Source organism: Drosophila miranda (genome assembly GCF_003369915.1).
Source record: "Drosophila miranda strain MSH22 chromosome Y unlocalized genomic scaffold, D.miranda_PacBio2.1 Contig_Y6_pilon, whole genome shotgun sequence".
Classification (NCBI taxonomy): Eukaryota; Metazoa; Arthropoda; class Insecta; order Diptera; family Drosophilidae; genus Drosophila; species Drosophila miranda.
This window is the reverse complement of record NW_022881651.1, coordinates 1-25036: the sequence shown is the minus strand read 5'-3', so window position 1 is coordinate 25036 and position 25036 is coordinate 1. Positions and strand designations below refer to the sequence as shown.

At 49.6% G+C, this 25036-nt stretch overlaps 4 protein-coding genes across 5 annotated transcripts; all 4 read left to right on the top strand.

Moving 5' to 3' along the window:
* Positions 1 to 7973: 7973 nt before the first annotated feature.
* LOC117195114 lies at positions 7974 to 9659 on the top strand. 2 transcript variants are annotated; one of them, XM_033399767.1, is made up of 3 exons: positions 8000 to 8066; positions 8145 to 9127; positions 9490 to 9659. In XM_033399767.1, the coding sequence occupies exons 1-2, from the start codon at positions 8030 to 8032 to the stop codon at positions 8729 to 8731; spliced, it is 624 nt and encodes a 207-aa protein (XP_033255658.1). In that variant the 5' UTR covers positions 8000 to 8029; the 3' UTR covers positions 8732 to 9127; positions 9490 to 9659. The 2 variants fall into 2 exon arrangements, with proteins under 2 accessions (XP_033255657.1, XP_033255658.1); XM_033399766.1 differs by having other exon boundaries at positions 7974 to 9127.
* Positions 9660 to 11899: 2240 nt separating this feature from the next.
* On the top strand, positions 11900 to 12653 carry LOC117195116 (protein tantalus-like). The gene is made up of 2 exons (XM_033399769.1): positions 11900 to 11933; positions 12003 to 12653. The coding sequence occupies exon 2, from the start codon at positions 12047 to 12049 to the stop codon at positions 12587 to 12589; it is 543 nt and encodes a 180-aa protein (XP_033255660.1). The 5' UTR covers positions 11900 to 11933; positions 12003 to 12046; the 3' UTR covers positions 12590 to 12653.
* A 245-nt stretch (positions 12654 to 12898) lies between these two features.
* LOC117195119 (multidrug resistance protein homolog 65-like) lies at positions 12899 to 21470 on the top strand. Its single transcript, XM_033399772.1, has 3 exons — positions 12899 to 12985; positions 20928 to 21146; positions 21233 to 21470. The coding sequence occupies exons 2-3, from the start codon at positions 20928 to 20930 to the stop codon at positions 21278 to 21280; spliced, it is 267 nt and encodes an 88-aa protein (XP_033255663.1). The 5' UTR covers positions 12899 to 12985; the 3' UTR covers positions 21281 to 21470.
* LOC117195121 lies at positions 13220 to 22170 on the top strand. Its single transcript, XM_033399774.1, has 3 exons — positions 13220 to 13239; positions 13291 to 13558; positions 21645 to 22170. Exons 1-3 carry the CDS (start codon positions 13220 to 13222, stop codon positions 21957 to 21959), a joined length of 603 nt encoding a protein of 200 aa, XP_033255665.1. The 3' UTR covers positions 21960 to 22170.
* Positions 22171 to 25036: the final 2866 nt, after the last annotated feature.

Sequence of the window (25036 nt, the reverse complement as noted above, 5' to 3'; positions counted from 1 at the left end):
TCCCGCAACATATTTGCGTCCACCAATAGGCCAGAATTTTTGCCGAAGCAGTCCGAGCTATCCTTGAGCTCCTGCGTGGAGAAACCTTTCGTGAAAGAAGATAATAATAGAGACAGTGACAGGATGTCCCTTAGGAAGCAGGATCGGGTGCTTCGCGTCGTAGTCCAATTCGGCATTTTGGAGGCGGCCTCCAACCCGCAGCAATCCAAAGCTATCCAGAAATGGATTCAGTGAGGCCATCGTGCTTTTTGGCGGTAGGGCCTGTTTGCTGGCGAGGGCCCTTATCTCTTCCGAAAATTGTTGCTGCTGTATTGCCCTTATGAGCAAATGCGTACCATTTTTGATGTCGATTACGGTAAGTTGACCCTTCGACCGCGCTATGCCTTTGTCCTTGAGAATGTAGAATCGATATATGTAAGCAAAGACGCGCTGCATGGATCCGAATGAGTTTTGAAATTTGCAATCGTACGATACATCCCTTTCGTTTGAAACAACCAATGCTGCATGACGACGTTCTGGTACATCGGTCGGCAATTGCAAGCCTGCAGGCCACTCTGAGCTCTCAAGACGCAAGAATGGTGGTCCAGAGATCCAAAGGCTGCTATCCATTAGTTCAGCGGGCGTGGCTCCACGTGATATGATGTCGGCAGGATTCAACTTTGTGGGCACGTGATGCCAAGTCATTCCAGCGGTGAGCTCCTGAATCCGCTGAACTCGATTAGAAACAAATATATTAAAATTCAATGGTGATTCTCGAATCCAGGCAAGGGCTATGGACGAATCCGACCAGCAATGTGTTTGGCATGGAGCTGATAATCCCTTGTAGGGATTATCCCCCAGCTCAAGCTTGGGGATAGTCATACTTTTCAAGGGCGCGACTCTGGATTTAGAGCATAAGAGATGACTTTGCACAATGTCAAGAGCTTCCGAACGCATGTATACACAGGCGCCATATGCTGCTTGGCTCGCATCACAAAACGCGTGCATTTCTAATCTGGCTTGCTGCCGAAGCACGTAACGTGGAAACTTAAAGTTTTTAACCATCGACAACTGCGAAGTCAGCTCAATCCAAGTCGTATGTAGATCCTGGGGCAGGCTTTCGTCCCAATTCAATTTTAGGCTTTCGTTCCATAGCGACTGCATAAATATTTTAGCTTTTGTGATGATGGGAGAGATGAGCCCTAGAGGATCGTAGAACCTAGCTAGTGTAGACAGGACCGAACGCTTCGATATTGGGCCTGCAGCGGTTCCGACGTGAGCGAAGCTAAACAGAAGATTGTCCGTGGTGGGATCCCAAACTAGACCAAGCGCCTTGGTTACTTCAGTCCCATCATGAAAGGTAAGGAACTTTTCGCGATCCGCCTCCGATACGCCTTCCAAAGCAGCGGGTTCATTGGAACACCATTTACGTATGGGAAAACATCCTTTCGAAAGTAGCTCCTTTACCTGCTGACGAATTTTGATGACAGAATCAATGCTGTCCCCTCCAGATATGAGATCATCGACATAGAAATCTCTTCGAACAACATCAGCGCCAAGCGGAAAACGCAACTCTTCATCATTTGCCAATTGATGCATAGCACGAATTGCTAAGAAAGCGGCAGGTTTGGTTCCGTAAGTAACAGTCTCCAACTTGAACACCTGAATCTCCTCCTTCGGGTCATTGCGCCATAGGAAGCACTGCACGTGCGTATCGGGATGGGAAACGCGTACACAGCGGTACATTTTGCAGATATCGCCACACAAGGCGACTTTAAAAAAGCGGAAACGAAGCAGAGTTATCAGAATTTTAGGTTGGATGGTGGGTCCAGCCATAAGCGCATCATTCAGTGATACTCCAGACGCTGTTTTGGCAGATCCATCGAACACTACGCGTAATTTGGTGGTTGTACTATCCTGCTTGTGGAGGCAATGGTGAGGCAAGAAGTACTGCGGGAGGTCTGACTGCCGCGAAGCTGGCGACATGTGTCCTAAATCACGATACTCCTGGAGAAACTCCATATATTTTGCCTTAAGCTGTGCATTATTTGCTAGCTTCCTCTCCAAATTGAGAAATCTACGTAGCGCCTGCTGATACGATTCTCCTAATTCCTCTAGACTGAATTTGGTTGGCAAACGCACGGAGTAAGCTCCGGACTCTAGGCGAATGCAGTTTGTGACGAAATGCTGTTCGCAATGAACATCTTCCTCCGAAATTGATGAGGGCGAATAATCTCCATCGACTTCCCAAAACCGCCTTACAATATCGCACAAATTAGTCTCGCAAGCGGAGATGACAGGGGGATCTTCAACGGCTGCTAGCGCCGCACGGGCTTTCTCAGAGTTTTTAATACTTCCTGACACTATCCAGCCAAGTTTCGTCTTCTGCAATGTTGGCAATTGGTCTGACAGTCGAATCTGTCCAACGCACATTAATTCGAAAAACAAACCAGCACCTATCAACAGATCGACACGCTGGGGCTTGGCGAAATTAGGATCAGCCAGTTTTTGATTATTTGGCATTGGCCAATCCTTTGCGTCTAGGCCGAAGTTAGGCTGCATTCCTGTGATTGAGGCAGTGATAATTGCAGAGAGGAAGCCGCGATAGCTTTCGTCTTGAGATTGCAGGACGATGTCCACAGCCTTGCTGGATGGTAGAATTGACTCTCCAATACCGGCGATTTTAACGTGAGACGAGGTGAGGATCTAACTGCAGCTGATTGGCGAGTCTCGATGTTATAAAGTTAACCTGAGAAGCGGAATCTAAAATGGCACGACATGGAATAAGCGATCCAAAACGGCCCCTGACATATACGATTGCAGTAGCTAGCAGCACGTTTTGGCTAGGCAGAGATTTTTGAGGGCTAATATAGAGGGCTAATATATTTGTTTGCTACTAGGGCACTTGCAGGATCATGCTGGGTCGATTCCGTGCTCGGCGACGGCAACTCAGCGTCAGCGCCCGACTGCATGTGGAGCAGTGTGTGATGCTTGGCTTGGCAATTTCTACATGCCCCTGACTTGCAGCGTTGCAATGAATGGCCTTTGTTGAGGCAGTTTAGACATAAATGGCGCTTCTTCACCTCCTTGTATCGAGAAAAAACAGGGAGATCTATAAATGCCTGGCATCGGGATATGTAGTGATCGGAGGATTTGCAATACTTGCATGTTGAGCTATTATGATCGTTAATGGAGGTGATTAGGGTGCTAGGTTTACTTTCTCCCACCTGCTGGCTAGGAATTGTTACCATAGCCGATCCCAAATTTTCCAGCATCCGACATCTTGCTTCCAAGAATGAGGCCATGCTTGACCACCGAGGCAATCCTGACGTCGGCAAGTTCTCTTCCCATTTCTCCTTGGTCTTGTGGTCCAATTTCGTGCCTATGATGAAGATCAGCAACCCCTCGGAAATCTCCTGCGGGGTCGCCAAGGTCTGAAGTGCACCGCAAGTGCGAATTGATTTTATCGCTGAGCGCGCGCAAGCCGATAGCCGAGCCCTTCTCCACCCCTTGCAGCCCGAAAATAGCCTTGACGTGTGCCTGAAAATGTAACAGTTTATTATCGAATCGCAACATTAGTAAATTCAACGCCTTGTCGTAATTCTCCTCAGAAAGTTCCAAGGAACGAATCGTATCCAGCGCAGCACCATCTAGACATCCACGAAGATATTGGAATTTTTCGATGATTGGTATACGATGGTCTTAGTGCACCATTGTCGAAAACATCGCGTGGAATTCTGGCCAATCCATGTAGCTCCCACTGAATCGCGGAAGCTGCAACTCGGGCATTCGAGAACGGCCTATACTATTATAGGCGAACAACGACGAATTCCCCTCGAGAGTATGCCGAGCCGTTGAATTGGCAACATTTACCGTGCGAGCAGCCATCAACTCCCGCGACAGCCTGGACCTAACCTTGACATAAACATTCGAAAAGTCCAGCCGGGCATCATGGGCTAACTGCAGGAAATCCAGCCTTTCAAGGCTCGTTTGAGCGGCATCGAAATCCGCATTCATTCGCTCGATCTGCTCTAAGCGAGCTTGAAGTTCTGCCTCATCTAACTCGGCAAGCTCTTCCTTGGTGAGAAAGCGATCCATGGCCTTTAGTTGGCGCGCGATGGACTCGGCCTTGTGCTTGTAGAAATCTACATCACTCGGCATTGCTGCGTTCGCGACATTGGTAGGCTCAGGTGCTGCCATGTTGAGGTTTTAAAAGAGTCACTCAGCACGACCGAAAAAGACACCCTGTATACGTATAAACGTGGGAACCGAAAGCAAAGGGATTACAGCTTATGCCTTTAGCTGTGCGGCTGTGCGAGCTGTCCGATTCCGCTTTGTACTCCGCTTGTGTGTATTAGTGAGTTCGCTGCACTGCCTACCGCACTGCACTGACCGAATTGTCGCGACAGAGAAATTAATAGCCAGCAATGCGTGTATGTAGTTGTATGTAAGTGTGTTTTAGCACCGAATTGTGCTTAACCGCCGAAAATTTGCTAGGGCTAACGAATGTCGATCGCGAATGATTATTAATTGACACTGCAACTCAGAGATCACGTCGGGGTCACCAAATTTTATGTGGAGATAATGTTTTTTATCCCCAATCGGCCGACTAATTATTTCGAATTAAATAAAACTCGGCGCAGAAATAAAATTACGATATGTTCTTTAATGCGTGACATCCAAATTGCAAGTGTGGCTTGCCTGCCCTTTACATTGCCGCTCCGATCGCTAAGCGCAGCTTCGCTCGGCCGACGTCGGTAGGCAGACGCAAAGCGGAGATAGCGAAGAGCGAGCTGGCAGAGAGCGTTTAGCAGGGCAAGCAAGCGCAGAGGTTTAACAAACAAATGAGTGACATAGACATAAGTAACAAACAAAATAAGCGGCTGAGGGCCAAGAATTAGGTGCTATTTGGCAAGCAGCTAATCGGCTGGGTTCTGCTCCGAACACATATCATGCTTAAGCAATCTTTACAAATATTCACAAGCTATTGTTGTCAGTTAAGTTCGGATTGAATTGTCAGGGAGAAAATTCCCCCAAAAGTTCTGTGGCTCCACATACAAGGAGTAGGTCGAAGTTGGGAATTCTGAGTTGTAGCAAGAGATAGAGTCTTCGTACTGTAAGCCACCTTTCCGAATTAACGCTTGTTTTCAGCCTACGCCGGAAGATCAATCTTTCGTCGTTGGAAATTGAACAGTGAGTGAGTAAGCATACCTTCCAAAAGTTGAAATGTACGTAGTTTTGAAAACCAACTGATCCTTGCCCAACCTCGCGAATTTGAAACCTCTGGCCCCTGCCTATTGAGGCTTTGCCTTGAGCGATCTGATCGTTGGCTAATTAGAGATGCCATCTGCATCCAGTCATCGACTGAACTCCGCATAGGAGATCACGTTTTGTCAGCCAGACCGCCTCTTTGATTTTCGACTCATTCCGAAGTTAAAAGATTTAATGATTTTTCCACATTTGTGCGAAAAGCGAAAGTAACGAACTTAAAGTATTTAATGATTTTCCCATGTTATGCGAAAAGCGAAATTTATGAATATAATTAGAATTTAACTCGAATTACAGTCTTATTATATATGTACTCAATACATTATCAAATATCTTTATATACCCAACCATTACGAATCACCTATTTGTAGTATTTATTAAGATCATTTACTATGTTGCCATATCGGATTTAATTTTTGTGTTGAGGAAATAATGTTGAAGTTTAGATAAAAGAACAAAATGGACTCAATGCTAGCTCGCGCGTTTTCGTAAAAGGTCAAAAGGGGTCATCGAAGAACGGCTATTCCGTGAGGATGACCAAAGGCAGGGTGGGTTCAGACTCCGCATAACATCTGCGGACATATACACCGATGTCTCTCCGTTTTCCTTGGTTCTCACTTCCCTTTCCTCTTTATCCTTCTTTCCTTTCGCTTCCCTCTCTCTTCCTGTTCTCTATCCTCTTTAGCTTCGTATCTTCTTCTCGTCAAATCTACCGTTCTAGCACAAGTCGCAGCACGCTAAATTCTGGCAATATTATTGGTAATTGAAGCCTCGAGTCTGGGTTGATCTGAGGGAGCAACAACTCCACCCCCAAAGCCGACGAGCTAGAGCCGGATGATTATTAGCGTGCCCAGCTCTCTCAAATCGTAACGCCCGTTTTCGAACAGGACTCGTTGCACGTTACACACACACACAAACACCCATTACACTTGGGCGGCCGGACCTGTGCCGTTCGAGTTATGTGTGTCGTGTCCGCCATCGTCCTTAGTTGGTGGCCGGATCATGTGCCATGGCATTCAGAGTGCCCTATGGTCCTGGAAAAGGAAAAATCCATCAGCCACACATACGATTAAAAAGGGCTCTCAAAATACTTACCGCCAGCCATTCAGACACACACACACAAACATCCATTACACTTGGGCGGCCGGACCTGTGCCGTTCGAGTTATGTGTGTCGTGTCCGCCATCGTCCTTAGTTGGTGGCCGGACCAGTGCCACTCGCTCTACATTAGGGCCACAATTGCCGACGCACACACACACTCACATCCATTTCACTTTGGCGGCCGGACCCGTGTCGCCACAGTAATATGTGTGCCGTCTACTCCTGGCTCCCAGCTGGTGGCCGGACCAGTGCCACTGGTTGTCCAAGAGGGCAGCCACAGCCACAACAACGACGAGGTGCTAATTGCACCTACTTCTGACGACTTCGGACGACGCCAATTTCGACGACCAGGGGGGACGACAGGGTCGGCCGGTATGCAACGCAATGTCTTTACAAGCATTGTGTTTTGCTATGCCGGCCGATGCTCCGCTGTTTCTTGTCTTCCCTGTAATTATAGAAAAAGATATAGACATTATTTTAAATTGTTATGTTTATTGTAATATTGTAAACGTAAATCAATTGTACCTGTTTTGTCTCGTCTTTGTTCCAGTGTAGTATCTCTTTTATTACCTGTTTTTCCGTCGTCTTCACTCCAGTCTACTACTTAGCTGTATTGTTATTTCTGCAAGTGCTTGTCTCTTTTTATTTAGTATATTTCCTCTTATTTTCCACGCAAAGCACCTGCATTGTTTACCTTTTCTCTTTATCTATTCCTCAATTGACTACGTGTTGCAACACTGCACTTTCTGAATTTTCGATCTCATTTCTTTAACCCCTTCTTCACCCCCCCCCCCCCCATGGTTATTTTCGTAATTAGTGCGGTTCTCCGACACCCCACTACAAAATTATTACAATCTGTGATAAATCTTCGGCGGCAACGGTGCTGACAATTGATTATCGGTTTCAAATCGACTTTCAAATCAGCATCAGTTGCCGCCACACCACCACTACGGCCTAAATTGAGCCAAAAATGCTAGTCTTCCCATAAAACAACTACGCCCCCTATAAACTGCCCGCCCACATGTACATGTACATGGACTGAAGACCACATACCGCATTACAGCCAACAAAACATCAAGTTGACGAACTCACAGGGGATTGCAAATCAAATTTTAAGTTAGGGAGAATTACAAAGAAGAGACAGCATACTTTTGAGCGTGGCCCCACTTCACTTTCTTGACTCACACCACACACACACACACACACTTGCAAATGGAAAGTCGTGTCGTGAACGTTGTGGAGTCGAGACGTGTCTGAGGTTTAGTCCCTCCGTCAAAGTGCCGAATATTTTGTCCATCTCTTTTTCTTTTTCCCTTTCCCCCCCCCCCCCCCCCCCCTGCTGGCTGCGGGCCTAGTCGAGGTTACAAGTGTTTCGTTGCTGCAGATTATATGTTTGTAAATTAATGTGCCATCAAATGTACTAGTGTGTGTTTGAGTGTCGTTTAAAGTTGAATTGTAAAACAAACACAAAAATGTACATAAATTAAATTAAGACATATACTGCCCACAAATATTAATAAAGCAACGTGCTTGGTTGCTGGCGGCTCACACCCCAGCCTCTCAGCCCCTCCCCTGTGGAGCACTGAGAGCCCTCAACCCAAAGAGGCTCGTTGCTCGTTGCTCGTTTGAGAAGTCGAAAGGTTTACCCAGGAGACGGAAAAGCCGGAAAAAGATACGAGAAATGCCTGCAAAGAAAAAACTTGAAGGCAAAGCTAAAGGTAAAGGAAGTACTCGGTTCTGCGGCCATCGGACTCAAATAAAAGTCGTAACTCATTTCTCATTTCGTCTCATTTCAGCCGGGAGTATACCGGGGGATACAGGATCTGTGGCAACCGCGACTATGGTTCGGCGCCAAATGCCGCCGCGCGCCTGCAAGAGCAAGAGCCAGAGCGCCGCCAGGCACAGTCTTAGTCCCAGCCGCCTGGCCAAGAAGCCCAGCCTGACGCCGACCACCGGTTCTCAGGCGCCATCGCAGACCATCGCAAAGTCGAGGCCCACCGGTCTCGAGACGATTTTTGAACGGTCCGGCAATGAGGACGACGGGCCCACCAGCAGCCATGCCGTGGCATTCGGCGAGTGCCAGCGCCGCGTCCTCGCCCTGGGTACGGGCGAAAAAAAAAGAACCCTGTCGCAGAAGAGCTGCCTGAAGGTGCGCAACACCTTGGGCGAACGCAGCACCCGGCACATGATGACACTGCGGGCGTCCCGCACTACTTTGGACAGCGTAATGCTCGGGGGCTCGGACGATAAAGGCGAGTCGGTCGGAGTCGCTCCCGTAGCTGCTCCCGAAGTCGTTCCCGCTGGAGGAAATGCCGGTACAAATCAGCCGGCACCATTCGTGCTGCGCACCAGCAGGAGGCTCAAGAGTCTGCCTCCGTTTTAGATTGTTGCACCTTCCACCCTCCAAATGAAAGAAAAAGAATAAAGAAAAGAAAAGCAAAGAAAAGAAAAACCCTCTACAGAATGTCTCTTTTGCTCTCATTGTAAATTGAAGCGCCTCTTTCGGCGGAACCTACCCCAAGAGCGGAAAGCGGAGATCAATTAGAATTGTGAACCCCAAAGCGAGCGATTGATACGATACACTCACGAGTACTCATGCCCAAGCCCGAGTACTCTGTCCAGCATCCACATCGGGGAATCAACATAAATGGGTGGCTCCGCGGACGGTGTTCCAGCAGTCGCGCTTGGGCGGTCCGAGTGAGCAGTAACGGATCTTCTGCAGAAATCAGTGCATAGATACAGTATCTGAAGGATCAAAGTGTTGAAAATCAATTAAAAGGTGATCATCCATCCCACGACAAGGAGAGGGGGCAGGGGGCGAATGGCGCCACACAGATTTCTGTACGGGCCTCTGAAAGGGCATCGAATCGAATCGCTCCAAATTGGCGTTGGAATGTCCAATAATAAACGGTAGATTCTATTACTCGCTAACCCCGCGGGTCAATGAGAGAGAACTATGGCAAAAGATACAAAGTAGCTGCTGTACCCTTGCCACAGCCACAGATACAGATACATGCCTCTGAGAGTGTGGCAGTAATTGAATTAACCTTTGGGTGCCGTCTGTCTCTGTCCGTGTCTGTGAATAAATCGCGGGTCTTGGCTCGAGTAACACTATTCCTCCGTCCTTCGTTGTACCGATAGATGGACGAGGCTTCTGGCACGACGACAACCGATGGCAAGTCCCTGGATGAGGCGCCGGTGGCCGCAGGACTGGAGCCCACACAGCCGATCGGCTTCCTGCAGCTCTTCCGCTTCTCCACCTGCGGGGAGATCGCGTGGCTCTTCTTTGGGTTCCTCATGTGCTGCGTCAAGGCGTTGACGCCCAGCTGCCGACCATCACGACAACGGCCAGTGGCTACGAGCCCAATGACGTCATCACCACGATCCCCGTCTCGCTCTCCATTCAGCGCTTCCCCTCGTCCCTGTCCATCGTGGACCTGGCCCAGGAGCAGGACGGCTACAGCAACAGTGGCTCCAGCAACGGCATGACCGTGGGGCCGGGTGCGGGCGGCGGCGGCGGCATCACCACCACGGCCCTCCTGTCCGTGAAGCCCCTGAACGGCAGCGGCAACGGCAACATTTCGCGGAACAACAGCTTCAGTCTGAGCTTCAACCATAGTGCGCTCCTCGGTGCGTTCGGCAGGAGCCCCCACAGTGGATACAGTGGACAACTCTTCATCCGGTGGCACGATCGCCCTGCCCCAGAGCGGCGCCACGGCAACGGCAACGGCCACGAGTGCTACCTCAACCCTCGCCAAACACAGTCCCGAGGCCAAGACAGGAGAGGTCTATGTCTATTCCGACCCATCCACTGGATTATAGCTTTCGTCGTAGGTTTAAGCACCCCCTTCCAGAACCACTGATACGATATTATCATCTAGGAAAGAGAACAAAAAAAGAGTAATCCTCTCTTCGGATTGTACATACATATGCACACATCAATATACATACATATATAGCCCACAGACGATATCGTATCGTAATGGATCGTATCGTACGGCACACGCGAGTCTTTCTCGATAGTTGGGCGAATAAATTACGAATTAAATCTTTACCAAGAGAATCTCCATTATATTACCCGTGCAAACATTGGACCGTGTAAATACTTTGGAACCCTCCCCCTCTCCACAAAAAACATAATATGTGATATGCGATTATTGTATGTGTTTTTTTTTTTTTGTTCAAGCTATAAAATTTGTGCATCTTTAGGATTAATGTGGAACCAATCCATGTAGAGGATGGTAGAAGAACACAGATCTAAGAAATTCTAGGCTCCTTTGTACAGATACAGATACAGTTACAGATGATCGACGAGGCAGATGAAGCGGTGTGACACGTCGGGCGACTAACGAGCCCCTTAACTAGTTTGCCGCCCAACTAAACTGTTAAAAATTCTTAATTAACGCCAATAAGGAATTCAAATCACAAACCACAAAGAAAATCATAAAACACAAAGATTTCTTAAACCACACACAACTACTGTCAACGCGGCTTCGTCTGTGAAAAGTGCGGTGGTTTCGTCCACCGATCCAACTACAGGGCCTTTGCTTATGCTGATATGAGGATCAGCCTTGCGCCGCCACTTATATGAAGCCCGCTCCGAGGACGGGAACGGACTGAAAAGACGCAATCCATTGTAAAAGAAAACACATGTTAATGTTAAGTCTAGTGTTACCTTAACTTTCTTTACTCAAAATACTTGCATAAAAAAATACCGAATACCTACCACTACTGTAACTAGTGTTACAAAACAGCCAAAAACACTGCAACTACATGTAAAATATGGCATGTATTATTTGAATTTAGTACATATACAAATAAGTAGATGGCGTATAGGAGCGGTGGCGCTGGAGTTCCTCGGCTGCTGTTTCCCCTCCTTGTAGCGTGGGTATTGGGATCGCTCTCGGCTACCATTTCCCCTTCGTGTGACAAAGGTATGGGATCGCTCCAGCCCTGGCTCTCTCTTGGCTGCGATTTCCCCTTCGTGTGACGTCGGTATTAATGCTAGTGATGCTCGTCGTGGTTCCTGTGGGATCTGGTTCCGGTGTTGCTCCCCCCATTGTTTTAAATGAAAAACTCTCTCTCAGTTTCGCGACGGCGGCCTCTCTCTCGGTCTCCCTTGTAGGCGTTGGCTTCGGGCTGGCCGGGGAGAGTTGTTGATCACATCGGCGTCACTGGTCGGAGTGGGAGAGATCCGACTATTCCCCTCTTCGTGGCTCTTGTTCTGGCTGCTGCTTCTCCTTCGTGTAGCGTGGGTATTGGGATCGCTCTCTCTCTCGGCTGCTGTTTCCACTCCTTGTAGCGTGGGTATTGAGACTCAATAGTTGAATTGTAAAACAAACACAAAAATGTACATAAATTAAATTAAGACATATACTGCCCACAAATATTAATAAAGCAACGCGCTTGGTTGCTGGCGGCTCACACCCCAGCCTCTCAGCCCCTCCCCCGTGGAGCACTGAGAGCCCTCAACCCAAAGAGGCTCGTTGCTCGTTGCTCGTTTGAGAAGTCGAAAGGTTTACCCAGGAGACGGAAAAAGATACGAGAAATGCCTGCAAAGAAAAAACTTGAAGGCAAAGCTAAAGGTAAAGGAAGTACTCGGTTCTGCGGCCATCGGACAGTCTTAACTCATTTCTCATTTCGTCTCATTTCAGCCGGGAGTATACCGGGGGATACAGGATCTGTGGCAACCGCGACTATGGTTCGGCGCCAAATGCCGCCGCGCGCCTGCAAGAGCAAGAGCCAGAGCGCCGCCAGGCCCAGTCTTAGTCCCAGCCGCCTGGCCAAGAAGCCCAGCCTGACGCCGACCACCGGTTCTCAGGCGCCATCGCAGACCATCGCAAAGTCGAGGCCCACCGGTCTCGAGACGATTTTTGAACGGCCCGGCAATGAGGACGACGGGCCCACCAGCAGCCATGCCGTGGCATTCGGCGAGTGCCAGCGCCGCGTCCTCGCCCTGGGTACGGGCGAAAAAAAAAGAACCCTGTCGCAGAAGAGCTGCCTGAAGGTGCGCAACACCTTGGGCGAACGCAGCACCCGGCACATGATGACACTGCGGGCGTCCCGCACTACTTTGGACAGCGTAATGCTCGGGGGCTCGGACGATGAAGGCGAGTCGGTCGGAGTCGCTCCCGTAGCTGCTCCCGAAGTCGTTCCCGCTGGAGGAAATGCCGGTACAAATCAGCCGGCACCATTCGTGCTGCGCACCAGCAGGAGGCTCAAGAGTCTGCCTCCGTTTTAGATTGTTGCACCTTCCACCCTCCAAATGAAAGAAAAAGAATAAAGAAAAGAAAAGCAAAGAAAAGAAAAACTCTCCACAGAATGTCTCTTTTGCTCTCATTGTAAATTGAAGCGCCTCTTTCGGCGGAACCTACCCCAAGAGCGGAAAGCGGAGATCAATTAGAATTGTGAACCCCAAAGCGAGCGATTGATACGATACACTCACGAGTACTCATGCCCAAGCCCGAGTACTCTGTCCAGCATCCACATCGGGGAATCAACATAAATGGGTGGCTCCGCGGAGGGTGTTCCAGCAGTCGCGCTTGGGCGGTCCGAGTGAGCAGTAACGGATCTTCTGCAGAAATCAGTGCATAGATACAGTATCTGAAGGATCAAAGTGTTGAAAATCAATTAAAAGGTGATCATCCATCCCACGACAAGGAGAGGGGGCAGGGGGCGAATGGCGCCACACAGATTTCTGTACGGGCCTCTGAAAGGGAATCGAATCGAATCGCTCCAAATTGGCGTTGGAATGTCCAATAATAAACGGTAGATTCTATTACTCGTTAACCCCGCGGGTCAATGAGAGAGAACTATGGCAAAAGATACAAAGTAGCTGCTGTACCCTTGCCACAGCCACAGATACGGATACATGCCTCTGAGAGTGTGGCAGTAATTGAATTAACCTTTGGGTGCCGTCTGTCTCTGTCCGTGTCTGTCCAGTGGCTACGAGCCCAATGACGTCATCACCACGATCCCCGTCTCGCTCTCCATTCAGCGCTTCCCCTCGTCCCTGTCCATCGTGGACCTGGCCCAGGAGCAGGACGGCTACAGCAACAGTGGCTCCAGCAACGGCATGACCGTGGGGCCGGGTGCGGGCGGCGGCGGCGGCATCACCACCACGGCCCTCCTGTCCGTGAAGCCCCTGAACGGCAGCGGCAACGGCAACATTTCGCGGAACAACAGCTTCAGTCTGAGCTTCAACCTGCAGGACCCCACAGTGCGTTCGGCAGGAGCCCCCACAGTGGATACAGTGGACAACCCTTCATCCGGTGGCACGATCGCCCTGCCCCAGAGCGGCGCCACGGCAACGGCAACGGCCACGAGTGCTACCTCAACCCTCGCCAAACACAGTCCCGAGGCCAAGACAGGAGAGGTCTATGTCTGAGCGGAGGAACAGGACACCTATTCCGACCCATCCACTGGATTATAGCTTTCGTCGTAGGTTTAAGCACCCCCTTCCAGAACCACTGATACGATATTATCATCTAGGAAAGAGAACAACACAAGAGTAATCCTCTCTTCGGATTGTACATACATATTCACACATCAATATACATACATATATAGCCCACAGACGATATCGTATCGTAATGGATCGTATCGTACGGCACACGCGAGTCTTTCTCGATAGTTGGGCGAATAAATTACGAATAAAATCTTTACCAAGAGAATCTCCATTATATTACCCGTGCAAACATTGGACCGTGTAAATACTTTGGAACCCTCCCCCTCTCCACAAAAAACATAATATGTGATATGCGATTATTGTATGTGTTTTTTTTTTTTTTGTTCAAGCTATAAAATTTGTGCATTTTTAGGATTAATGTGGAACCAATCCATGTAGAGGATGGTAGAAGAACACAGATCTAAGAAATTCTAGGCTCCTTTGTACAGATACAGATACAGTTACAGATGATCGACGAGGCAGATGAAGCGGTGTGACACGTCGGGCGACTAACGAGCCCCTTAACTTGTTTGCCGCCCAACTAAACTGTTAAAAATTTAAGAATTAACGCCAATAAGGAATACATTAAAATGACAACTCGCCCCACACACATTCACATTCCCCTTCCCAACCACTACCGACAAGCTTTATTTCCTCTTTCTCGCCAATGTAAATTCAAATTCTGTGCGCCACTAAACATATATTCAAATCACAAACCACAAAGAGAATCATAAAACACAAAGATTTCTTAAACCACACACAAATACTGTCAACGCGGCTTCGCCTGTGTAAAGTGCGGTGGTTTCGTCCACCGCACCCAGCTAAATGCGAAAATTGCGGCGGTTTAACAACTTCTGTCAACGCGGCTTCGTCTGTGCAAAGTGCGGTGGTTTCGTCCACCGCACCCAGCTAAATGCCAAAGTTGCGGCGGTACGCACCCATCCAACTACAGGGCCTATGCTGATGCCGATATGAGGATCAGCCTTGCGCCGCCACTTATATGAAGCCCGCTCCGAGGACGGGAACGGAATGAAAAGACGCAATCCATTGTAAAAGAAAACACATGTTAATGTTAAGTCTAGTGTTACCTTAACTTTCTTTACTCAAAATACTTGCATACAAAAATACCGAATACCTACCACTACTGTAACTAGTGTTACCTTCCCATTGTTCAGCCAAAAACACTGCAACTACATGTAAAATGTAAAATATGGCATGTATTATTTGAATTTAGTACATATACAAATAAGTAGACGGCGTATAGGAGCGGTGGCGCTGGAGTTCCTCGGCTGCTGTTTCCCCTCCTTGTAGCGTGGGTATTGGGATCGCTCTCGGCTACCATTTCCCCTTCGTGTGACAAAGGTATGGGATCGCTCCAGCCCTGGCTCTCTCTTGGCTGCGATTTCCCCTTCGTGTGACGTCGGTATTAATGCTAGTGATGCTCGTCGTGGTTCCTGTGGGATCTGGTTCCGGTGTTGCTCCCCCCATTGTTTTAAATAAAAAACTCTCTCTCAGTTTCGCGACGGCGGCCTCTCTCTCGGTCTCCCTTGTAGGCGTTGGCTTCGGGCTGGCCGGGGAAAGTTTTTGATCACATCGGCGTCACTGGTCGGAGTGGGAGAGATCCGACTATTCCCCTCTTCGTGGCTCTTGTTCTGGCTGCTGCTTCTCCTTCGTGTAGCGTGGGTATTGGGATCGCTCTCTCTCTCGGCTGCTGTTTCCACTCCTTGTAGCGTGGGTATTGAGACTCAATACATCACCGAAATGCTGGCCAGCCATGGACACACTGCCACTTTTGTACGCGGTATGACACGTCTGGCGACTAACGAGCCCCTTAACTTGTTTGCCGCCCAACTAAACTGTTAAAAATTCTTAATTAACGCCAATAAGGAATACATTAAAATTCCGACGCCAAGCCAAGCAGCCATTTTCCCAACTCGCCCCACACACATTCACATTCCCCTTCCCAACCACTACCGACAAGCTTTATTTCCTCTTTATCGCCAATGTAAATTAAAATTCTGTGCGCCACTAAACATATATTCAAATCACAAACCACAAAGAGAATCATAAAACACAAAGATTTCAACGCGGCTTCGCCTGTGTTTTCGTCCACCGCACCCAGCTAAATGCGAAAATTGCGGCGGTTTAACAACTTCTGTCAACGCGGCTTCGTCTGTGTAAAGTGCGGTGGTTTCGTCCACCGCACCCAGCTAAATGCCAAAGTTGCGGCGGTTTAACAACTTCTGTCAACGCGGCTTCGTCTGTGTAAAGTGCGGTGGTTTCGTACACCGCACCCAGCTAAATGCCAAAGTTGCGGCGGTACGCACCCAGCCAACTACAGGGTCTATGCTGATGCTGATATGAGGATCAGCCTTGCGCCGCCACTTATATGAAGCCCGCTCCGAGGACGGGAACGGACTGAAAAGACGCAATCCATTGTAAAAGAAAACACATGTTAATGTTAAGTCTAGTGTTACCTTAACTTTTGTAAGGAAGCGATCCTGGGCTGGGGTACATATCTCAGTCTACTCCAGGGTCGAAATTACAGCAATATTTATAATTTGCCGGGACTCCGTATTTCGGACCGACGATGGGGGACGGGGCCGCAGTCCCGCGGACGGGGGCGATCGTAGCGTGGGACGGGGCAGTTGGTTTCACCGAGAACACTCCGGTTATCGCCGAATAGCGCCTTCAGGGCCCCACCGAACTCAGAATCAATACGGAGGTCTTTACTATGCGAAAATACCGACAGGTGTCGCCGAGCGTACCTAGGCTATCGCCGGACGGTACTTACGGGACCCTGTCAGCCTAAGAATTACTACGACGCGGAAAGGGGAACTTTGCTATGCGGAAATACCGACAAGTATCGCCGAGAATGCCTAGGCAATCGCCGGACGGTACTTACGGGACCCCGCCGGCCTGAGAGCTACTACGACGCGGAAAGGGGAACTTTGCTATGCGGAAATACCGACAAGTATCGCCGAGAATGCCTAGGCAATCGCCGGATAGCACTTACGGGACGCCGCCGGCCTGAGAGTTACTACGAAGCGGAAAGGGGGACTATGCTATGCGGGAATACCGACAAGTATCGCCGAGAGTACCTAGGCTATCGCCGGACGGTACTTACGGGACCCTATCGGCCTAAGAATTACTACGACGCGGAAAGGGGACTTTGCTATGCGGAAATACCGGCAAGTATCGCCGAGAGTACCTAGGCTATCGCCGGACGGTACTTACGGGACCCCGCCGGCCTGAGAGCTACTACGAAGCGGAAAGGGGGACTATGATATGCGGGAATACCGACAAGTATCGCCGAGAGTACCTAGGCTATCGCCGGACGGTACTTACGGGACCCTGTCAGCCTAAGAATTACTACGACGCGGAAAGGGGAACTTTGCTATGCGGAAATACCGACAAGTATCGCCGAGAATGCCTAGGCAATCGCCGGATAGCACTTACGGGACGCTGTCGAACTAAGAATTACTGCGGGGGTCGGGGGTACCGACGCGTATCGCCGAGAGCGCTTAGGCAATCGCCGGATAGCACTCACGGGACACTATCGGGCTAAACATTACGGCGAAAATCTTTATCATACGGGGCAGGTATGCATATCACTCGCATGCCACAACAAAAATGAACAACGGACGCTGCCGCCATCAAAGCCATTAAATAAAACATAAACGAATAAAAATGCTGCCAAACACACTTGCAAAATCATACGGCCTGACAAATTCAAATCGAATGCAGTGCGTTGGTGATTGCTAGAATAGCCAAAAACAGACACACACACACAAACACCCATTACACTTGGGCGGCCGGACCTGTGCCGTTCGAGTTATGTGTGTCGTGTCCGCCATCGTCCTTAGTTGGTGGCCGGATCCAGTGCCATGGCATTCAGAGTGCCCTATGGTCCTGGAAAAGGAAAAATCCATCAGCCACACATACGATTAAAAAGGGCTCTCAAAATACTTACCGCCAGCCATTCAGACACACACACACAAACATCCATTACACTTGGGCGGCCGGACCTGTGCCGTTAGAGTTATGTGTGTCGTGTCCGCCATCGTCCTTAGTTGGTGGCCGGACCAGTGCCACTCGCTCTACATTAGGGCCACAATTGCCGACGCACACACACACTCACATCCATTTCACTTTGGCGGCCGGACCCGTGTCGCCACAGTAATATGTGTGCCGTCTACTCCTGGCTCCCAGCTGGTGGCCGGGCCAGTGCCACTGGTTCTCCAAGAGGGCAGCCACAGCCACAACGACGACGACGAGGTGCTAATTGCACCTACTTCTGACAACTTCGGATGACGCCAATTTCGACGACCAGGGGGGACGACGGGGTCGGCCGGTATGCAACGCAATGTCTTTACAAGCATTGTGTTTTGCTGTGCCGGCCGATGCTCCGCTGTTTCTTGTCTTCCCTGTAATTATTGAAAAAGATATAGACATTATTTTAAATTGTTATGTTTATTGTAATATTGTAAACGTAAATCAATTGTACCTGTTTTGTCTCGTCTTTGTTCCAGTGTAGTATCTCTTTTATTACCTGTTTTTCCGTCGTCTTCACTCCAGTCTACTACTTATCTGTATTGTTATTTCTGCAAGTGCTTGTCTCTTTTTATTTAGTATATTTCCTCTTATATTCCACGCAAAGCACCTGCATTGTTTACCTTTTCTCTTTATCTATTCCTCAATTGACTACGTGTTGCAACACTGCACTTTCTGAATTTTCGATCTCATTTCTTTAACCCCTTCTTCCCCCCCCCCCCCCCCCCCCCCCATTGTTATTTTCGTAATTAGTGCGGTTCTCCGACACCCCACTACAAAATTATTACAATCTGTGATAAATCTTCGGCGGCAACGGTGCTGACAATTGATTATCGGTTTCAAATCGACTTTCAAATCAGCATCAGTTGCCGCCACACCACCACTACGGCCTAAATTGAGCCAAAAATGCTAGTCTTCGCATAAAACAACTACGCCCCCTATTAACTGCCCGCACACATGTACATGCTCATTCCTAGTCGTCTGCCCTCAGCAGGCGGCAAGGGTAGTAGAGGGGACTGAAGACCACATACCGCATTACAGCCAACAAAACATCAAGTTGACGAACTCACAGGGGATTGCAAATCAAATTTTAAGTTAGGGAGAATTACAAAGAAGATACAGCATACTTTTGAGCGTGGCCCCACTTCACTTTCTTGACTCACACCACACACACACACACACTTGCAAATGGAAAGTCGTGTCGTGAACGTTGTGGAGTCGAGACGTGTCTGAGGTTTAGTCCCTCCGTCAAAGTGCCGAATATTTTGTCCCTCTCTTTTTCTTTTTCCCTTGCCCCCACCCCCTGCTGGCTACGGGTCTAGTCGAGGTTACAAGTGTTTCGTTGCTGCAGATTATATGTTTGTAAATTAATGTGCCATCAAATGTACTAGTGTGTGTTTGAGTGTCGTTTAAAGTTGAATTGTAAAACAAACACAAAAATGTACATAAATTAAATTAAGACATATACTGCCCACAAATATTAATAAAGCAACGCGCTTGGTTGCTGGCGGCTCACACCCCAGCCTCTCAGCCCCTCCCCTGTGGAGAACTGAGAGCCCTCAACCCAAAGAGGCTCGTTGCTCGTTGCTCGTTTGAGAAGTCGTAAGGTTTACCCAGGAGACGGAAAAGCCGGAAAAAGATACGAGAAATGCCTGCAAAGAAAAAACTTGAAGGTTCTGCGGCCATCGGACAGTAGTAACTCATTTCTCATTTCGTCTCATTTCAGCCGGGAGTATACCGGGGGATACAGGATCTGTGGCAACCGCGACTATGGTTCGGCGCCAAATGCCGCCGCGCGCCTGCAAGAGCAAGAGCCAGAGCGCCGCCAGGCCCAGTCTTAGTCCCAGCCGCCTGGCCAAGAAGCCCAGCCTGACGCCGACCACCGGTTCTCAGGCGCCATCGCAGACCATCGCAAAGTCGAGGCCCACCGGTCTCGAGACGATTTTTGAACGGCCCGGCAATGAGGACGACGGGCCCACCAGCAGCCATGCCGTGGCATTCGGCGAGTGCCAGCGCCGCGTCCTCGCCCTGGGTACGGGCGAAAAAAAAAGAACCCTGTCGCAGAAGAGCTGCCTGAAGGTGCGCAACACCTTGGGCGAACGCAGCACCCGGCACATGATGACACTGCGGGCGTCCGGCACTACTTTGGACAGCGTAATGCTCGGGGGCTCGGACGATGAAGGCGAGTCGGTCGGAGTCGCTCCCGTAGCTGCTCCCGAAGTCGCTCCAGTAGCTGCTCCCGAAGTCGTTCCCGCTGGAGGAAATGCCGGTACAAATCAGCCGGCACCATTCGTGCTGCGCACCAGCAGGAGGCTCAAGAGTCTGCCTCCGTTTTAGATTGTTGCACCTTCCACCCTCCAAATGAAAGAAAAAGAATAAAGAAAAGAAAAGCAAAGAAAAGAAAAACCCCTACAGAATGTCTCTTTTGCTCTCATTGTAAATTGAAGCGCCTCTTTCGGCGGAACCTACCCCAAGAGCGGAAAGCGGAGATCAATTATAATTGTGAACCCCAAAGCGAGCGATTGATACGATACACTCACGAGTACTCATGCCCAAGCCCGAGTACTCTGTCCAGCATCCACATCGGGGAATCAACATAAATGGGTGGCTCCGCGGACGGTGTTCCAGCAGTCGCGCTTGGGCGGTCCGAGTGAGCAGTAACGGATCTTCTGCAGAAATCAGTGCATAGATACAGTATCTGAAGGATCAAAGTGTTGAAAATCATCCCACGACAAGGAGAGGGGGCAGGGGGCGAATGGCGCCACACAGATTTCTGTACGGGCCTCTGAAAGGGAATCGAATCGAATCGAATCGCTCCAAATTGGCGTTGGAATGTCCAATAATAAACGGTAGATTCTATTACTCGTTAACCCCGCGGGTCAATGAGAGAGAACTATGGCAAAAGATACAAAGTAGCTGCTGTACCCTTGCCACAGCCACAGATACAGATACATGCCTCTGAGAGTGTGGCAGTAATGAATTAACCTTTGCGTGCCGTCTGTCTCTGTCCGTGTCTGTGAGTAAATCGCGGGTCTTGGCTCGAGTAACACTATTCCTCCGTCCTTCGTCGTACCGATAGATGGACGAGGCTTCTGGCACGACGACAACCGATGGCAAGTCCCTGGATGAGGCGCCGGTGGCCGCAGGACTGGAGCCCACACAGCCGATCGGCTTCCTGCAGCTCTTCCGCTTCTCCACCTGCGGGGAGATCGCGTGGCTCTTCTTTGGGTTCCTCATGTGCTGCGTCAAGGCGTTGACCCTGCCCGCAGTGGTCATCATTTACAGCGAGTTCACAGCAGTGAGTACCGGGCACAGATACTCCCGCAGATGCAGATTCAGATACTCCAACCACAATCTCTCTCCCTTCGATTCTCGATTCCGTAGCCCTCTCCGCTGCCACGAACATCACCACGCTGTCGTTTCCCTTCATGATGGGCAACAGCAGCGGCGGCGGGTACACCATTCCCACGGGGACCCTGAGCATCCTTCCCATCGCGGCGAACGCCCAGCTGCCGACCATCACGACAACGGCCAGTGGCTACGAGCCCAATGACGTCATCACCACGATCCCCGTCTCGCTCTCCATTCAGCGCTTCCCCTCGTCCCTGTCCATCGTGGAACTGGCCCAGGAGCAGGACGGCTACAGCAACAGTGGCTCCAGCAAAGGCATGACCGTGGGGCCGGGTGCGGGCGGCGGCGGCGGCATCACCACCACGGCCCTCCTGTCCGTGAAGCCCTGAACGGCAGCGGCAACATTTCGCGGAACAACAGCTTCAGTCTGAGCTTCAACCTGCAGGACCCCACAGTGCGCTCCTCGGTGCGTTCGGCAGGAGCCCCACAGTGGATACAGTGGACAACTCTTCATCCGGTGGCACGATCGCCCTGCCCCAGAGCGGCGCCACGGCAACGGCAACGGCCACGAGTGCTACCTCAACCCTCGCCAAACACAGTCCCGAGGCCAAGACAGGAGAGGTCTATGTCTGAGCGGAGGAACAGGACACCTATTCCGACCCATCCACTGGATTATAGCGTTCGTCGTAGGTTTAAGCACCCCCTTCCAGAACCACTGATACGATATTATCATCTAGGAAAGAGATCAAAACAAGAGTAATCCTCTCTTCGGATTGTACATACATATGCACACATCAATATACATACATATATAGCCCACAGACGATATCGTATCGTAATGGATCGTATCGTACGGCACACGCGAGTCTTTCTCGATAGTTGGGCGAATAAATTACGAATAAAATCTTTACCAAGAGAATCTCCATTATATTACCCGTGCAAACATTGGACCGTGTAAATACTTTGGAACCCTCCCCTCCCCTTCCCTCTCCACAAAAAACATAATATGTGACATGCGATTATTGTATGTGTTTTTTTTTTTTTTTGTTCAAGCTATAAAATTTGTGCATCTTTAGGATTAATGTGGAACCAATCCATGTAGAGGATGGTAGAAGAACACAGATCTAAGAAATTCTAGGCTCCTTTGTACAGATACAGATACAGTTACAGATGATCGACGAGGCAGATGAAGCGGTGTGACACGTCGGGCGACTAACGAGCCCCTTAACTTGTTTGCCGCCCAACTAAACTGTTAAAAATTTAAGAATTAACGCCAATAAGGAATACATTAAAATGCCGACGCCAAGCCAAGCAGCCATTTTCCCAACTCGCCCCACACACATTCACATTCCCCTTCCCAACCACTACCGACAAGCTTTATTTCCTCTTTCTCGCCAATGTAAATTAAAATTCTGTGCGCCACTAAACATATATTCAAATCACAAACCACAAAGAGAATCATAAAACACAAAGATTTCTTAAACCACACACAACTACCGTCCACCGCACCCAGCTAAATGCCAAAGTTGCGGCGGTTTAACAACTTCTGTCAACGCGGCTTCGTCTGTGTAAAGTGCGGTGGTTTAGTCCACCGCACCCAGCTAAATGCCAAAGTTGCGGCGCTGATGATACTGATATGAGGATCAGCCTTGCGCCGCCACTTATATGAAGCCCGCTCCGAGGACGGGAACGGACTGAAAAGACGCAGTCCATTGTAAAAGAAAACACATGTTAATGTTAAGTCTAGTGTTACCTTAACTTTTGTAAGGAAGCGATCCTGGGCTGGGGTACATATCTCAGTCTACTCCAGGGTCGAAATTACAGCAATATTTATAATTTGCCGGGACTCCGAATTTCGGACCGACGATGGGGACGGGGCCGTAGTCCCGAGAACGGGGGCGATCGTAGCGTGGGACGGGGCAGTTGGTTTCACCGAGAACACTCCGGTTATCGCCGAATAGCGCCTTCAGGGCCCCACCGAACTCAGAATCAATACGGAGGTCTTTACTATGCGATAATACCGACAGGTGTCGCCGAGAGTACCTAGGCTATCGCCGGACAGTACTTACGGGACCCCGCCGGCCTGAGAGTTACTACGAAGCGGAAAGGGGGAGTATGCTATGCGGGAATACCGACAAGTATCGCAGAGAGTACCTAGGCTATCGCCGGACGGTACTTACGGGACCCTGTCGGCCTAAGAATTACTACGACGCGGAAAGGGGACTTTGCTATGCGGAAATACCGGCAAGTATCGCCGAGAGTACCTAGGCTATCGCCGGACGGTACTTACGGGACCCCGCCGGCCTAAGAATTACTACGACGCGGAAAGGGGAACTTTGCTATGCGGAAATACCGACAAGTATCGCCGAGAATGCCTAGGCAATCGCCGGATAGCACTTACGGGACGCCGCCGAACTAAGAATTACTACGGGGGTCGGGGATATCGACAGGCATCGCCGAGAATGCCTAGGCAATCGCCGGATATCACTTACGGGACGCTGTTGAACTAAGAATTACTACGGGGGTCGGGGGTACCGACGCGTATCGCCGAGAGCGCTTAGGCAATCGCCGGATAGCACTCACGGGACACTATCGGGCTAAACATTACGGCGAAAATCTTTATCATACGGGGCAGGTATGCATATCACTCGCATGCCACAACAAAAATGAACAACGGACGCTGCCGCCATCAAAGCCATTAAATAAAACATAAACGAATAAAAATGCTGCCAAACACACTTGCAAAATCATACGGCCTGACAAATTCAAATCGAATGCAGTGCGTTGGTGATTGCTAGAATAGCCAAAAACAGACACACACACACAAACACCCATTACACTTGGGCGGCCGGACCTGTGCCGTTCGAGTTATGTGTGTCGTGTCCGCCATCGTCCTTAGTTGGTGGCCGGATCCAGTGCCATGGCATTCAGAGTGCCCTATGGTCCTGGAAAAGGAAAAATCCATCAGCCACACATACGATTAAAAAGGGCTCTCAAAATACTTACCGCCAGCCATTCAGACACACACACACAAACATCCATTACACTTGGGCGGCCGGACCTGTGCCGTTAGAGTTATGTGTGTCGTGTCCGCCATCGTCCTTAGTTGGTGGCCGGACCAGTGCCACTCGCTCTACATTAGGGCCACAATTGCCGACGCACACACACACTCACATCCATTTCACTTTGGCGGCCGGACCCGTGTCGCCACAGTAATATGTGTGCCGTCTACTCCTGGCTCCCAGCTGGTGGCCGGACCAGTGCCCATGGTTCTCCAAGAGGGCAGCCACAGCCACAACGACGACGAGGTGCTAATTGCACCTTCTTCTGACGACTTCGGACGACGCCAATTTCGACGACCAGGGGGGACGACGGGGTCGGCCGGTATGCAACGCAATGTCTTTACAAGCATTGTGTTTTGCTGTGCCGGCCGATGCTCCGCTGTTTCTTGTCTTCCCTGTAATTATTGAAAAAGATATAGACATTATTTTAAATTGTTATGTTTATTGTAATATTGTAAACGTAAATCAATTGTACGTGTTTTGTCTCGTCTTTGTTCCAGTGTAGTATCTCTTTTATTACCTGTTTTTCCTTCGTCTTCACTCCAGTCTACTACTTATCTGTATTGTTATTTCTGCAAGTGCTTGTCTCTTTTTATTTAGTATATTTCCTCTTATTTTCCACGCAAAGCACCTGCATTGTTTACCTTTTCTCTTTATCTATTCCTCAATTGACTACGTGTTGCAACACTGCACTTTCTGAATTTTCGATCTCATTTCTTTAACCCTTCTTCCCCCCCCCCATTGTTATTTTCGTAATTAGTGCGGTTCTCCGACA

Excerpts from the sequence above, each read along its gene's own strand:
- LOC117195114 (XM_033399766.1), top strand. The coding sequence starts at position 8,030 with ATGCCTGCAAAGAAAAAACTTGAAGGCAAAGCTAAAGGTAAAGGAAGT.
- LOC117195116 (XM_033399769.1), top strand. The coding sequence starts at position 12,047 with ATGGTTCGGCGCCAAATGCCGCCGCGCGCCTGCAAGAGCAAGAGCCAG.
- LOC117195121 (XM_033399774.1), top strand. The coding sequence starts at position 13,220 with ATGCCTCTGAGAGTGTGGCA. Across the intron at positions 13,240-13,290 it reads ATGCCTCTGAGAGTGTGGCA|TGGCTACGAGCCCAATGACG; the intron begins GTAATTGAATTA and ends GTGTCTGTCCAG. Across the intron at positions 13,559-21,644 it reads GTCTGAGCTTCAACCTGCAG|GACCCCACAGTGCGCTCCTC; the intron begins GACCCCACAGTG and ends TTCAACCTGCAG.
- LOC117195119 (XM_033399772.1), top strand. The coding sequence starts at position 20,928 with ATGGACGAGGCTTCTGGCACGACGACAACCGATGGCAAGTCCCTGGAT. Across the intron at positions 21,147-21,232 it reads TTTACAGCGAGTTCACAGCA|CCCTCTCCGCTGCCACGAAC; the intron begins GTGAGTACCGGG and ends TCGATTCCGTAG.